General features: G+C 38.2%; 1 protein-coding gene across 1 annotated transcript in view; it reads right to left on the reverse strand.

Moving 5' to 3' along the window:
- LOC139437434 (phospholipid-transporting ATPase ABCA3-like) overlaps window positions 1–13,631 on the reverse strand; it is a 150,685-nt gene that overhangs the window by 82,676 nt on the left and 54,378 nt on the right. The window contains exon 4 of the mRNA XM_071211468.1: window positions 7,459–7,600. Within this exon, the coding sequence (XP_071067569.1) occupies window positions 7,459–7,600 (142 nt within the window). The remainder of the gene's footprint in view (window positions 1–7,458; window positions 7,601–13,631) is intronic.

Consider the following 13,631-nt stretch of genomic DNA (forward strand, 5'->3'; position numbering starts at 1 on the left):
CATGATAAAGAGTATATATGAAAAACCTAAAGCCAATATTGTTTACAATGGAGAAATCCTAGACTCCTTCCCTCTAAACTCAGGAACAAGACAAGGATGCCCACTGTCTCCACTCCTATTTAACATTGTCTTAGAAGTACTTGCTCGAGCACTGAGGCAAGAACCAGAAATAAAAGGCATTCAAATTGGAAAGGAAGAAGTCAAAATTTCATTATTTGCAGATGACATGATCCTATACATAGAAAACCCTGAGAGATCTACAACGAAGATTCTAGAACTCATAAATGAGTTCAGTAAAGTCACAGGTTATAAGATCAATGCGCAAAAATCAGTAGCATTTCTGTACACCAATAATGAGCAAGATCAGGAGGAAATCAAGAAACAAATACCATTCACAATAGTAAATAAAAAAATCAAATACTTAGGAATAAATTTAACTAAAGAGGTAAAGAACTTATACACCGAGAACTATACAAGATTGTTCAAGGAAATCAAAGAAGACCTAAATAAATGGAAGACTATTCCTTGTTCATGGATAGGAAGACTGAACATTATTAAGATGTCTATCCTACCAAAACTGATCTACACATTCAATGCAATCCCAATAAAAATCAACGCAGCCTTCTTTAAGGAACTAGAAAAACTAACTATGAAATTTATTTGGAAAGGAAAGAGACCCCGAATAGCCAAAGACATACTGAAAAAGAAAAACGAAATTGGAGGAATCACACTACCTGACTTCAAAACATACTATAAAGCTACGGTGGTGAAAACAGCATGGTATTGGCATAAGGAGAGACACATAGACCAATGGAATCGAATTGAAAGCTCTGATATAGAACCTCACATATACAACCACATAATATTCGATAAAGCCACCAAACCCTCTCAACTGGGAGAGAGTGGCCTATTCAACAAATGGTGTCTGGAGAACTGGATAGCCATATGTAGAAGAATGAAAGAGGATTACCATCTCACACCTTATACAAAGATCAACTCAAGATGGATCAAAGACCTAAATATAAGAGCCAAGACCATAAAAACCTTAGAAAGCAGTGTAGGGAAACATCTACAGGACCTTGTAATAGGAAATGGATTTATGAATATCTCACCAAAAGCACGAGCAGCAAAAGAACTAATAGATAAATGGGACTTCCTCAAAATTAAAGCCTTCTGCACCTCAAAGGAGTTTGTCAAGAAAGTAAAAAGGGAGCCCACACAGTGGGAGAAAATATTTGGCAATCATATATCTGATAAGAAACTTATAACTTGCATATATAAAGAACTCCTATACCTTGAAAATAAAAAGATAAACAACCCATTTAAAAAATGGGAAAAAGACTTAAACAGACACTTCTCCGAAGAAGAAATACAAATGGCAAGAAAGCACATGAAAAAATGTTCCAAATCTCTAGCTATCAGGGAAATGCAAATCAAAACTACAATGAGATACCATCTTACACCCATAAGATTGGCAGCTATGAAAAAAACAGAAGAATACAAGTGCTGGAGAGGATGTGAAGGAAGGGGAACACTCATCCACTGCTGGTGGGAATGCAGAAGGATCCAACCATTCTGGAGGACAGTATGGCGGTTTCTCAAAAAACTAGCCATAGATTTGCCATATGACCCAGCAATACCACTGCTGGGTATATACCCAGCAGAACTGAAAACAAGGACACAAACCGATATATGTACACCAATGTTCATAGCAGCATTGTTCACTATTGCCAAAAGTTGGAATCAACCCAAATGCCCATCAACAGATGAGTGGATCAATAAAATGTGGTATATACACACAATGGAATACTACTCGGCTGTAAGAACAAACACACTACAAACACATGTGATAACATGGATGAATCTTGAGAACCTTATGTTGAGTGAAGCAACCCAGACATTGAAGGACAAATACTACATGACCTCAATGATATGAAATAAACAAGCTGCCCTAGATAGCAAGAGACTGAACGATAGGCTTACAGGAAATCGGAGGGTGGAGGAAGGATATGAGCCGATGTCTGCAGGGGTGGAATTTAAGACGAGATGGTGGTAAGTATGAACACAAAGAAGAGATAAAAGGGGGGCAAGGGGTTGCCTTTGGTTGGGGTTTTGCGGGTTTGAGGGTGGCTGGGGAGGGACGGATGGGTAACGTTGCCCAAAAGTGGGGGGAGGGAGGGGTAGCATACGAACACAGGAGAGGGTCAGGTGTTGGTGGAGAGTAAAATGCCGAGAAAATCATATCAAAATATAATAAAGAGGGTTACCTGTTTAGAATGCTCGGAGGGGAGGGTCTGATGCAGGACGGGCTCCTGGGGAATGTCTAAATGCTCATTCTGCCAGAGTGGGTGACACCATGGGGTAGAAACCCAAGTAGTGAGAGTGGGGGTGGACCCACATCCTGGGGAGGACTAATGCCATCCAATAGAGGGAACTGTATCCCTCGAGAGAAAGGGTGGCTCCCAGGGCATTGGGGCAGTTGAGCAAGTTAGGCCCTGAACACTATTCCATCTATCTCTGGAAGTGGCTCCTCAGGAAACGGAGGTTGGCTGTCACTGTGGGCACCAAGGTGGAAGGGAAAATGGACGTTAAATGTGTGGAACCAAAGTAAATGGGGGGTAAGAGAGGAGTTTCTTGAGAGTACACAAGGATGGATATAAAACATGTAATATTACACCATAACATATAGGAGATGACAGACTGATAATGTAAACCATAATGTAAAACATAGGATAACTAAAAATGTAAAGAACTGTGTATCCTAAAGTATGCACCATAATGTAAGCACAGATGTCACCTTGTTAGAAAGCTAATGTCTCAGACTCTGTACATCACTTTAAGTAAATATGATATGAATAGGGCGTAAGAGTATCACTGTGGAAGGGAAAAGGTTTTCTGGTGGATGTGTGGGAGTGCTGTCTATTATATATATACATTGCTGTGGTCTAGGACTCCTGTGAAGAAAAGCTGAATAATTAGGGGGGGGAAAAAAAAAAAAAAGAAAAAGATAGGATGTGGAAATTTTTTCAAGTCAACATTCTTTATCTAAGTTCTTTATCTAACTTTATCCAAGTTCTTTATCTCTCCTTTAAACCCATCGCTATATGCCATTCCCTAGTAAGGGAACATGACATTATATTGGGCTTCAAATTTCGGGGAGTTCTGGATCACAGAGTGTTTCAACAATGGCAATGGAGGGATACTGGTATGGGATACCAATGACAGGTGATATATGGCTGACAGGGAGCTGTACAGAACATATGTCCAGGGTGCATGGTAATGTTTGGATATACTCATAGTGGCAACAATTAAAAACCACAGTAGGGGGGGTACTGGGTTCCTGGCCAGTGGTGCTCTGTCGTGGTCCCTAGGGGAGCAGCGACAGTCTCCCAGGTACAGTGGTGGGGACCGGGAGGGAGTGAGGGTTCAACAGTGAGCCCCTGATGCTAATGACTATGCTTCTGAGCTGACAAACCTAAAATAAGAACAAGGCCTAGAGCAACATTGTGCCTGGGAATTTCCTCCTGTCAGCCTTCATGTTACTCAAATGTGGCCAGTCTCGAAGCCAAACTCAGCATGTAAATGCAATGCCTTCCCCCCAGCGTGGGACATGACACCCGGGGATGAGCCTCCCTGGCAACGAGGGACCACTATCAACTACCAACTGATGATGCAACTGGAAAATGACCTTATACGGAAGGTTCAATGCGGATCAGCAGAATATCCATGTCTACATAAAATACCATGACTTTAAAATGCTGTTTGACCTAAAGTAAGGGGGAAATGGAAAGGAGAAATGAGTTTATATGGCTACGAGTTTCTAAAAAAGAGTCTGGAGGCTGGCAGAAGGATTGCCCTCATGCACAACTGAGCAGAGTCAGAGAGACAGATAAAGCAGATACAACCCCCAGATATTGGTTCCTTTGAGGGCTAAAGAGACCCATGGGAGTTATGGTCATGGCCGATGGGGTTAACTACCAGGGCAGATGGCCCCTCTTTGGAAATGGTGTTTATGTGTGATGAATCTGGACTCAGATGGGATCTCCCTTCATAAGACTTTCATGCTAATGTGCTGGAGGTGCAGTTAATGTTGGGGTTTAAGATATATTTAGGGGATTTGAATCTCTGGACTGACAATGTGATAGCCAGGTCCTGAGCCTCAACAGACTCCAGCACCTACAATATGATCTATTGGACTTACCACACTCAGCTAAGATGGAGTTGAAGAAGGACAACCACCACACCATGGAGCCTAGAGTGATTACAACTGAAAATGGGAGGATTGCATCCAGCATCCATGTGGAATCTGAGCCTCCTCTTGACATAGAGGTGCAATGGACACAACCAATCCAATGTCCACATAGAAGAGGTGGCATTGGATTGGGAAAAGTGGACATGGTGGACGATGGTATGGGGAAAGGCAGGAAGAGATGAGAGGTGGAGGCGTCTTTGGGACATGGAGCTGCCCTGGATGGTGCTTCAGAGGTAATCACCGGACATTGTAAATCCTCACAGGGCCCACTGGATGGAATGGAGGAGAGTATGGCCCATGATGTGAACCATTGTCTATGAGGTGCAGAGGTGCCCAAAGATGTACTTACCAAATCCAATGGATGTGTCATGATGATGGGAACAAGTGTTGTTGGGGGGGGGAAGAGGGGGGGGCGGGGGGGTGGGGTTGAATGGGACCTCACATATATATTTTTAATGTAATATTATTACAAAGTCAATTAAAAAAAAAAAAAGAAAACTGTAAAAAAAAAAAAAAAAAAGACCTACATAAAAGGAAGAACATTCCATCTTCATGGATAGGAAATCTAAACATTGTTATGATGTCAAATTTACCCAAACAGATAGACATATTCAATGCAATCTGGATAAAAATTCCAACTGCCTTTTTAAAAGAAATGGAAAACACAGTTATCAAATTTATTTGGAAGGATAAGAGGCCCCAAATAGCTGGAAACATTTTTAGATGGAAGAACAAATTTGGAGGATTCTCACTTTGATTTTAAAACATATTACCTAGCTACAAAGGTAAAAACAGCACAGATCTGGCATAAAGATAGGTATATAGACCAATGGAACCAAATTGATGGCTCAGAAATAGACTATCACATCTATTCTGCAGGGGCAGAGCTGTCTATGGGAGAACTGGATATTCATATCCAAAAGAAAGAAAGGGAACCCCCATCTCACACCTTATACAAAAATTAACTCAAAATGGATCAAAGACCTAAATATAAAAGCTAGAACCATAAAACTCATAGAAGAAAATGTAGAGTAACAACTTCAAGACCTGGTGGTAGGTGGTAGTTTTTTATACCTTGCACTGAAAGCACGAGCAGTGAAAGAAAAAATGGATAAATGGGACCTCCTCAAACTTAAAACACTTTTTTGTCTCAAAGACTTTGTCAAGAAGGTGAAAACGCAGTCCATTCAATGGGAGAAAATATTTGGAAACCACTTATCCAATGAGGGTTTGATTTCTATTCTATATGGGGAGATCATACAAACTCAGCAATAGGGGAGCAAGCAAACCAGCTGAAAAGTGAGCAAAGGATTTGGATGGACATTTCTCCAAAGAGGAAATGCAGGTGGCCAGAGAGCAAGTAGGGGTGGTGGTGTTCCATATTGCTGGCTATTGGGGAGGTGCGGATTGGGACAACAATGAGATATTATCTACTACCACACAGAATGGTCATTATTAAAAAAACAGACAAAAGTACTGGAGAGGATGTGGAGAAATAGGAACACTGCTTCATTGTTGGTGGGAGTGTAAACTGGTGCAGCCTCTGTGGAAGAGTTTGGAGGTTCCTCAGGAAGCTACATATAGAACTGTCATATGATCCAGTAATTCCTCTATTAGGAATATATCCAGAAGAATTAAAAACTATGACACGAACAGACATCTGCAGACCAATGTTCATAGCAGTGTTATTCACAATTGCCAAAAGATGGAAACAACCCAAGTGTTCATCCACCAATGAATAGATAAACAAAATGTGGTATATACATACAATGGAATACTAAGCTGCAGTAAGAAGAAATGATATTGGGACACATGTGATAACATGACTGAATCTTGAAGACATTATACTAAGCGAAGTAAGCCAGACACAAAAGGACAAATATTGCATGTTCTCATTAATATGAACTACATATGAAGAACAAACATGGAATTAAAACCTAGAGTATAGGTTATTAAGAGATAAGAGGAGGGTTGAGAAGAACTACTGCTGCTTAATGTAGACGTTTTAATTAACTTGACTGTATAAGTGTAGAAATGGATAGAGTTGATGGTAACACATGATAGTAAGTAGCAGCTGGTTTATAAATGGGATGTGGCTGAAAAGGATAGTCTGGGGAAGTAAGTGTCAATAGAAAGAAAGTTAAAGAATAATCGAGGGACCAAATAACACAGTGAACCCAGAGGTGGATGAGGATTGTGGTTGAGGGTACAAAGGAAAGAGAGTCCTTCTGTGAACTAGAGCAGATTCATATCACTATTGCAGAGTGGTGGGATTATGGAGAAGCACAGGAAATCTACAATTGGTGTGACCTATAGACTGTGGTTAACAGTAATACTATAATATTGGATGAATGCCAAAGCTGTACTGTGTTGATAATGGAGATGTATGGAAAAACTGTGCCAAATGTACACTATGAACCATGGTTAGTGGTAATAGTCTGATGATATTATCTCATAATCTGTAACAAATGTTCCACTATGGTGTGGTATGTTGGTGAAGCGGTGTTGTATGGGAAATATACACATCTGCGTGATTGTTTTGCAAGTTCACAATCTCTGTAATAGAAATATATTTTTTAAAAAATAATGTGGGTTAGGGGTAAAATACATCAAATGTAAGATAAGGACTATAGTTAGTAGTAATTTGACAATGCTCTTGCATAGTTTGTAACAAATGTTTCACAACAATGCAAAATGTTTTCATTGGTGGAGGGGTGATGTATGAGACTCCTGTATGTGGTTATATATGTTTATTTTGTAAGTTCACAATCTTTACTATACACTTATTATTTACACATATTCATGTATGAATGATATACTTCAATAAAAAATAATTTTTAAAAATTTGAATTAAAAATTACCCTCATGATTCTAAAAGTTTCACATCAAATAACAGAAACATATATAGCCATAAATGTGCAAACACTGTAAAGAAATTAAAGTGTGTTTATTATGTGATCAGAACACAAAATAAAAAATATATAAAGATATATAGATGCATTTATATAAGACTCAGAAGGGAATATCAATAGTAAGTTTTTCAAATGTATAGAATTGAAAAGTAGCTTTGGTATCATGTAAATTTATTTTAAAAAATTACTGCAAGTTAAGAATAAACAGATTTCCTCACCTGTTAAAAAAATATAAGCACAAATGTTAATAGATAACTCTGATAAGCAAATAAATATAATTAAGGATCTGCTCACCAGGACTTCCGCCATCAGGACTTTTTGGGTTTCTGGGTCCTGCAGATGGATGAACAGGAAAGAGGGAGGATGTTTTCCAGCCTACCTTGTCTGGCCACCACAAGTTCCTCTGTATCCTGGAAAAACGCAGATGATATTTCACCTAGAAGTAGCCATAAGAAACAAAGTAAATATTAGAAATAAAGGCAAGTTAATGGTTAATGTCCAGATGAAAACTATGTGATTTGAGGGATGAGGCTCACCTGATTTCAAGTAGATTCTGAATGTCAGGAAATGAGAGTGACATACTCCCATCATACCTACATTTGACATCCTCACAAAATACAGATACTTCACAAAAACAAGATATACACATGGCCAATAAATATATGAAAGGTTGTCAGTGTCACTCAAATTTTATTTTAAAATAGAAATGAAAACTATACAGATACCTTTCTCACCTATGTACTTGCAAAATCAAAAGTTTAACAACACACTGTGTAGGGGAGGCTATTTAAGAACAGGCACATTAATATACTAACATTGCTGGTGGGATGCAAGATGACACACTTCCAATGAAGAATTAGACCATGTCTAACAACTGCATATGTATTTATAGTTGATTTAATTATCTTACTCTCAAGAACAGCCTTGAATACATACCTGCAACAATATGAAGAAAACATACACGTTTATTTTAACATTATTTGTAGTAGAAATATATTGTAAATAACCTAGTTGCTTATACATAGGAGAATGCATTAGCTATGGTACCTCAACTCAACAGGGTGCTATGCATCTGTTCAAGGTATAGTAAAAAAACAGAAACTACACTCGGTAACTGAAAGGGCAAGGTAATTTTAAAGTACCATGTAGGTAGTAACAGCAGGAAACAACGACTGCCAAACGGCTAAGGAAACAAAGGCAAGAGGTTGGAATTATTAAAAATTGTAAACTTAGAGAGACTCTGTGGGGATGAAATCCAGACCTCTCAGGAGGGAACACAGGTCAAATAGGGCTGTTTCTCTAAGTTTGAAGAAGGGCTCCTTTAGACTTGGGAGTTAGACCTCTGAGAAGGACTGCCAGGTGCCTAGTCCTGGTATCTCTGAGGGAATGTGATGAGGTTGATGGAAAATCTGCAATCGGGATTTCTTGCTATCAGAAGAAACTGCTACAACCAAAATAGTGTTGCTAGTTTGTCACTCACAGGAACTACAGACAGACAGGACGCCAACAGGAAGGGGCAAGTCCCTTTTTTCTCCCCTAGTCTTGCAGTCTGCTTCTAGTGTCTCCTATTTGGAATCTCACATAGAGCTGACTAGAAAATCAAACTCCCAGCCATAGCATCAAAGACCAGAGTAAAGAAGGATGGATTTGGAGTTCAGAACAATAACTTAATTACTAGCAAGTATGCTACCTTTTTAAAAATAAAGCAAATGAGATCTGACTTATACACACATATTCATAGATCTCTATCTCTGCTTACTTTTTATTTATTAAAGATTTATTTATATATTTATTTCTCTCGCCTTCCCCCCCCACCCCACCCCAGTTGTCTGCTCTCTGTGTCTATTTGCTGCGGCTTCTTTGTCTGCTTCTGTTGTTGTCAGCGGCACAGGAATCTGTGTTTTTTTTTGTTGCGTCATCTTGTTGTGTCAGCTCTCCGTGTGTGCAGCACCATTCCTGGACAGGCTGCACTTTCTTTCGTGCTGGGAGGCTCTCCTTACAGGGCACACTCCTTGCGTGTGGGGCTCCCCTACGCGGGGGACACCCCTGCGTGGCACGGCACTCCTTGTGCGCATCAGCATTGCGCATGGGCCAGCTCCACATGGGTCAAGGAGGCCCGGGGTTTGAACCGCGGATGCCCTAACCACTGGGCCAAGTCCGCCACCTCTGCTTACTTTTGTAAAACAAAATTCATTTTACTTATACTTCCTCACATATATATCAATATACCTATGAATACACTTAATTTTTAAAAAGCATTTCAAATTAAATTGCAGACAAGACACTTCCACCAAAATCATCAGCATTAACTAGAAGTCAGTATTTGCGGTGGTTCTTTTTTTGAGTTGAAATTCACATACAATAAAATGCACAGATCTTTAGTGTATATTGCTACATTTTCATTGATTGCAAATACTTAGTGCAACCCAAACACCTAATGAGATATACTTCATTATCCTCACCCTAGAGAAAGCCCTCTCATGCCTTTCTCAGTCAATCCAACCACACTGCCTGAGAGACATGATTTTTAAAATTTATTTCAACATATATTAATTCTGACTGTTCTACAAGTTCACAGGAATTGGATCATACAATTTTCAATTCTTTTGTGTAAGGCTACTTTTACTCAGCAAGATCTTTTTCCTATCCTCTGCATTTTCAGATATTTTATTTATTTTTTTACCTTTTTATTGTAGTAACATATATACAACTAAAAATTTTCCATTTTAACCACTTTCAAATGTATAATTCAGTGTTAATAATTACATTTGCAATATTCAACTATAATCACCAACACTGAAGATCCAATTTTTTTCATTACCTCAAACAGAAACTCTGTACTCATATATAACAACGCCTTATTTCCTTGCTACCCATCCCCCTCGGGCCACTGATAATCTGTACTCTCCTTTCTGTCCCTACAAACTCCTTATTGTAGATATTTCATATAGGTAAAATCATAAATATTTGCCCTTTTGTATTTGTCTGATTTTACTCAATAAGATGTCTTCAAGGTTCATCCATGTAGTATGGATTCATTTTTATGGAAGAATAATATTCCATATATATATACACCATGTTTTGTTTATCCATTCATCGGCTGATAGACACATGCATTGTTTACCCCTTAGGCTATTGTCAATTATGCTGTTATGAACACTGGTGTACATATATGTGTTCAAGTTTCTGCTTTCACTGGGTATATACATAGAAGTAGGATGACCCAGTCATATGGTAATTCTATGTCCAACTTTTTGAGAAACCACCAAACTGATTTTCACAGTGGCAGTGCCATTTTATAATTCCACCAAAAATGTATATGGATTTCAATTTCTCCACATCCTTGCCAACATTTGTGTGTTTTGTAACTGTATGTACCCCAGAAAAGCATGTTCTTAAGGTTAATCCATTCTTGTGGGTGTAGAACTATTGTAAGTAGGATCTTTTTTTAAATTGAGCTATATTCACATATCATGTCATCCATCCAAAGTGTACAACAATGGATTTTAGTATAATCACAGTTTTGCATTCATCGCCTCTATTTTAGAGCATTGTCATTGTTGCAAAAAAGAAAAAAAAACCCTACTCCTTCACAGTCACCTCTCAATCCCTCTATCCTTCCCCTGCCTTTATAAGTGCTAATATAATTATGTCTATAAATTTATTTATATTTACATTTTACATATATGGAGTCAAACAATATGTAGTATTTTGTATCTGGTTTCTTTCACCTAACATTCTTATATCTCTATTATTGACCACATACATATTCCACAACAAGGTTCACAATGCTATAAAGTCCCATGTTTCATCCTCTAGCTTTCCCTCTAGTGACATACACGGCCTTAAACTTTTGCTTTCAAACAAAATCTCACCCACATATTAACACTATTAATTACCTTTATTATAATGTGCCAGCATCCCCTCTATCCATTTCCAAACATTTACAATCAATCTTATTACAAATTCTGTACAAATTAAGCTTCAGCTCCCCATACTCTACTCTCATTCTATCTACTGGTGACCTATATTCTAGATATTAACTCCGCGACTTTGCTCATTTTATTTAGTTCATATTAGTGAAATCATATAATATTTGTCCTTTTGTGTCTGACTTATTTCACTGTACATAATTTCAATGTTGTCACATGCATCAAGACTCCATTTATTCTTACAGCTGAATAATATTCCATTGTGTATATAGACCTATTTTTAAAATCTGTTCATCAGTCGATAGGTGTTGTTTCCATTATTTGGCAATTGTGAATAGTGCTGCTATGAAGATTGGGGTGCAAATGTCTGTATATCTGCTTTCAGTTCCTCTGAGTATATACCTAGTGGTGGGATTGCTGGATAATATGGAATATCTGTATTTAGCTACCTGAGTAACTAACTGCCAGTATTCCACAGCAGCTGTACCATTCTACATTCCCACCAACAGTGAGTAAGTGTTCCTATTTCTCCACATCCTCTTCAAAACTTGTAGTTTTCTGTTTTGGGTATACTGGCTATTCTAGTAGATGTGAAATGATATCTCATGGGGGTTTGTGTGTATGTGTGTGTGTGTGTGTGTTTTACAGTCCCATGTTTTATATAATCTATCCAAAATGTACACTCAAGGCCATCAGTCTAATCACAGAATTGTGCTGTCATCACCATAGTCAATTTTAGAACATTTTCACTACTCCAAAAAGAAAAATCCCATATCTCCTTATACCCCATGATTAGCATTGATATAGTACCTTCAATGCAAATGATAAAAAATTACAATATTACTGTTAAGTATAGTCCATAAGTTATATTAGTTGTATTTCCCCCATATATCACCATACTACTAACACCTTGTAATGGTGACGTACATTTCTTCTAGTTCATAGAAGAATATTCTTGTATTTGTACTATAAACCACATTCCTCATCCTCCACTGAGTCCACTAGTTACACAGTCCTAAGTTTATGCTCTAGCTTTCACTCTATTGACAATTGTGACCCTAAGGTACCCCCTTCAACAGCAATTACCTCTATGAATCAGCAGTGCTAATTAAACTCACTATAATGTGTTACCATAATCTCTACCCATTTCCAAACATTTACAATCAACCTTATTAAAAATTCTAAAGACATTAAACATCAGTCTCCATTTTCAACTCTCATTCTATCTTCTAAGTAACTTACACTCTTTAACTACTTGTGTTTACTCATTGTATTTAGTTCAATATTTGTACATGTGCCTGGCTTATAAACTGTCAAATTATATCTCATTGTAGTTTTGATTTGCATTCCCCCAATAGCAAGTGATGTTGAACATCTTTTCACATGCTTTTTGGCCAATTTTATTTCCTCTTTGAAAAAATGTCTATTCAAGTCTTTGGCCCATTTAAAAAAAATTTTTTTAGTAGGTACCAGGAATTGAAGTCAGGACCTCATACATGGGCAGCAAGTACTCAACCACTGAGCTACATCTGTTCCCCAATGAAAAATTTTTTTCATTTATCACGCCAGGAGTGGGAAAGCAGTGAGCTCATATGCTGAGTTTGGCTTGGAGAGAGGGCACATTTGAGTAACTAGTTGGTTTTCAGGAGGTAACTCTTAGGCGATAGATATCACTAGGCTAAGTTTCAATTTTACAGAATAAGGTTCGTAAATACAAGCATTAATATCAAGGACTTGACATACTGGTCTGACCTCTTTCATTAGGCACTGCCTATGTACTCTAGAGATTCTTGCCACTCAGAGAATGTAGCAAGACTCCTCAGGATGAGAATTTAATACCTGGTTATTCTGTGGATCTCTACCCACTGAGATAACAGCCCATGACCATATGAGCACATTCATATTCCAGAGAGGCCCAGGTGCATCTTTCCCCACACATCCCCCACCCCACTGGCACCCTGCACTAGTGATCCTTCCCTGCCACAGTTGTAACTTTTCCATAATTGAAAACCTTCCCTAAAACAAAGCCAAAGAAATTTCCTGCATGGTGCCTTTCATTATTGTAAGATCTGTTATTTTTTACATATGCTTACAATTTCTTCTCTATGTTCCCCCAGTATCTTCTTTTTCATTTTATTTTCAAAGAAGCTTTAGGTTAAAGAAAAGTTACATCGAAAATATAGGGGATTCCCATACCCCGCCTCCTCCCAATCTCACATTTTATTTTCTATTAATAAAATCTTACATGAGTATGGTTTTACCCATAAGAGCATTAGTTCAGCACATTCTACTCCCTTTCTGTCTCCTGATAACAAGTCTTCCAGACACTAGTTCTGCAAATATGCTCAATAGGCTTAGGTCATAGCAGTGAGGTCATGCAGTATCTGTCCTTTAGTGACTGGGTTACTTTGTGCAACATAAGGTCTTTGAGATTCATCCATACTGTTGTGTGTCAATGCTTCATTCCTTCTTAGCTGAAAAATATTCCATTGTATGTATTTACCACATTTTGCTTATTCATTCATCTGTACATGG

The sequence above is a fragment of the Dasypus novemcinctus genome, chromosome 23, assembly GCF_030445035.2.
Source record: "Dasypus novemcinctus isolate mDasNov1 chromosome 23, mDasNov1.1.hap2, whole genome shotgun sequence".
NCBI classification, from domain to species: Eukaryota; Metazoa; Chordata; class Mammalia; order Cingulata; family Dasypodidae; genus Dasypus; species Dasypus novemcinctus.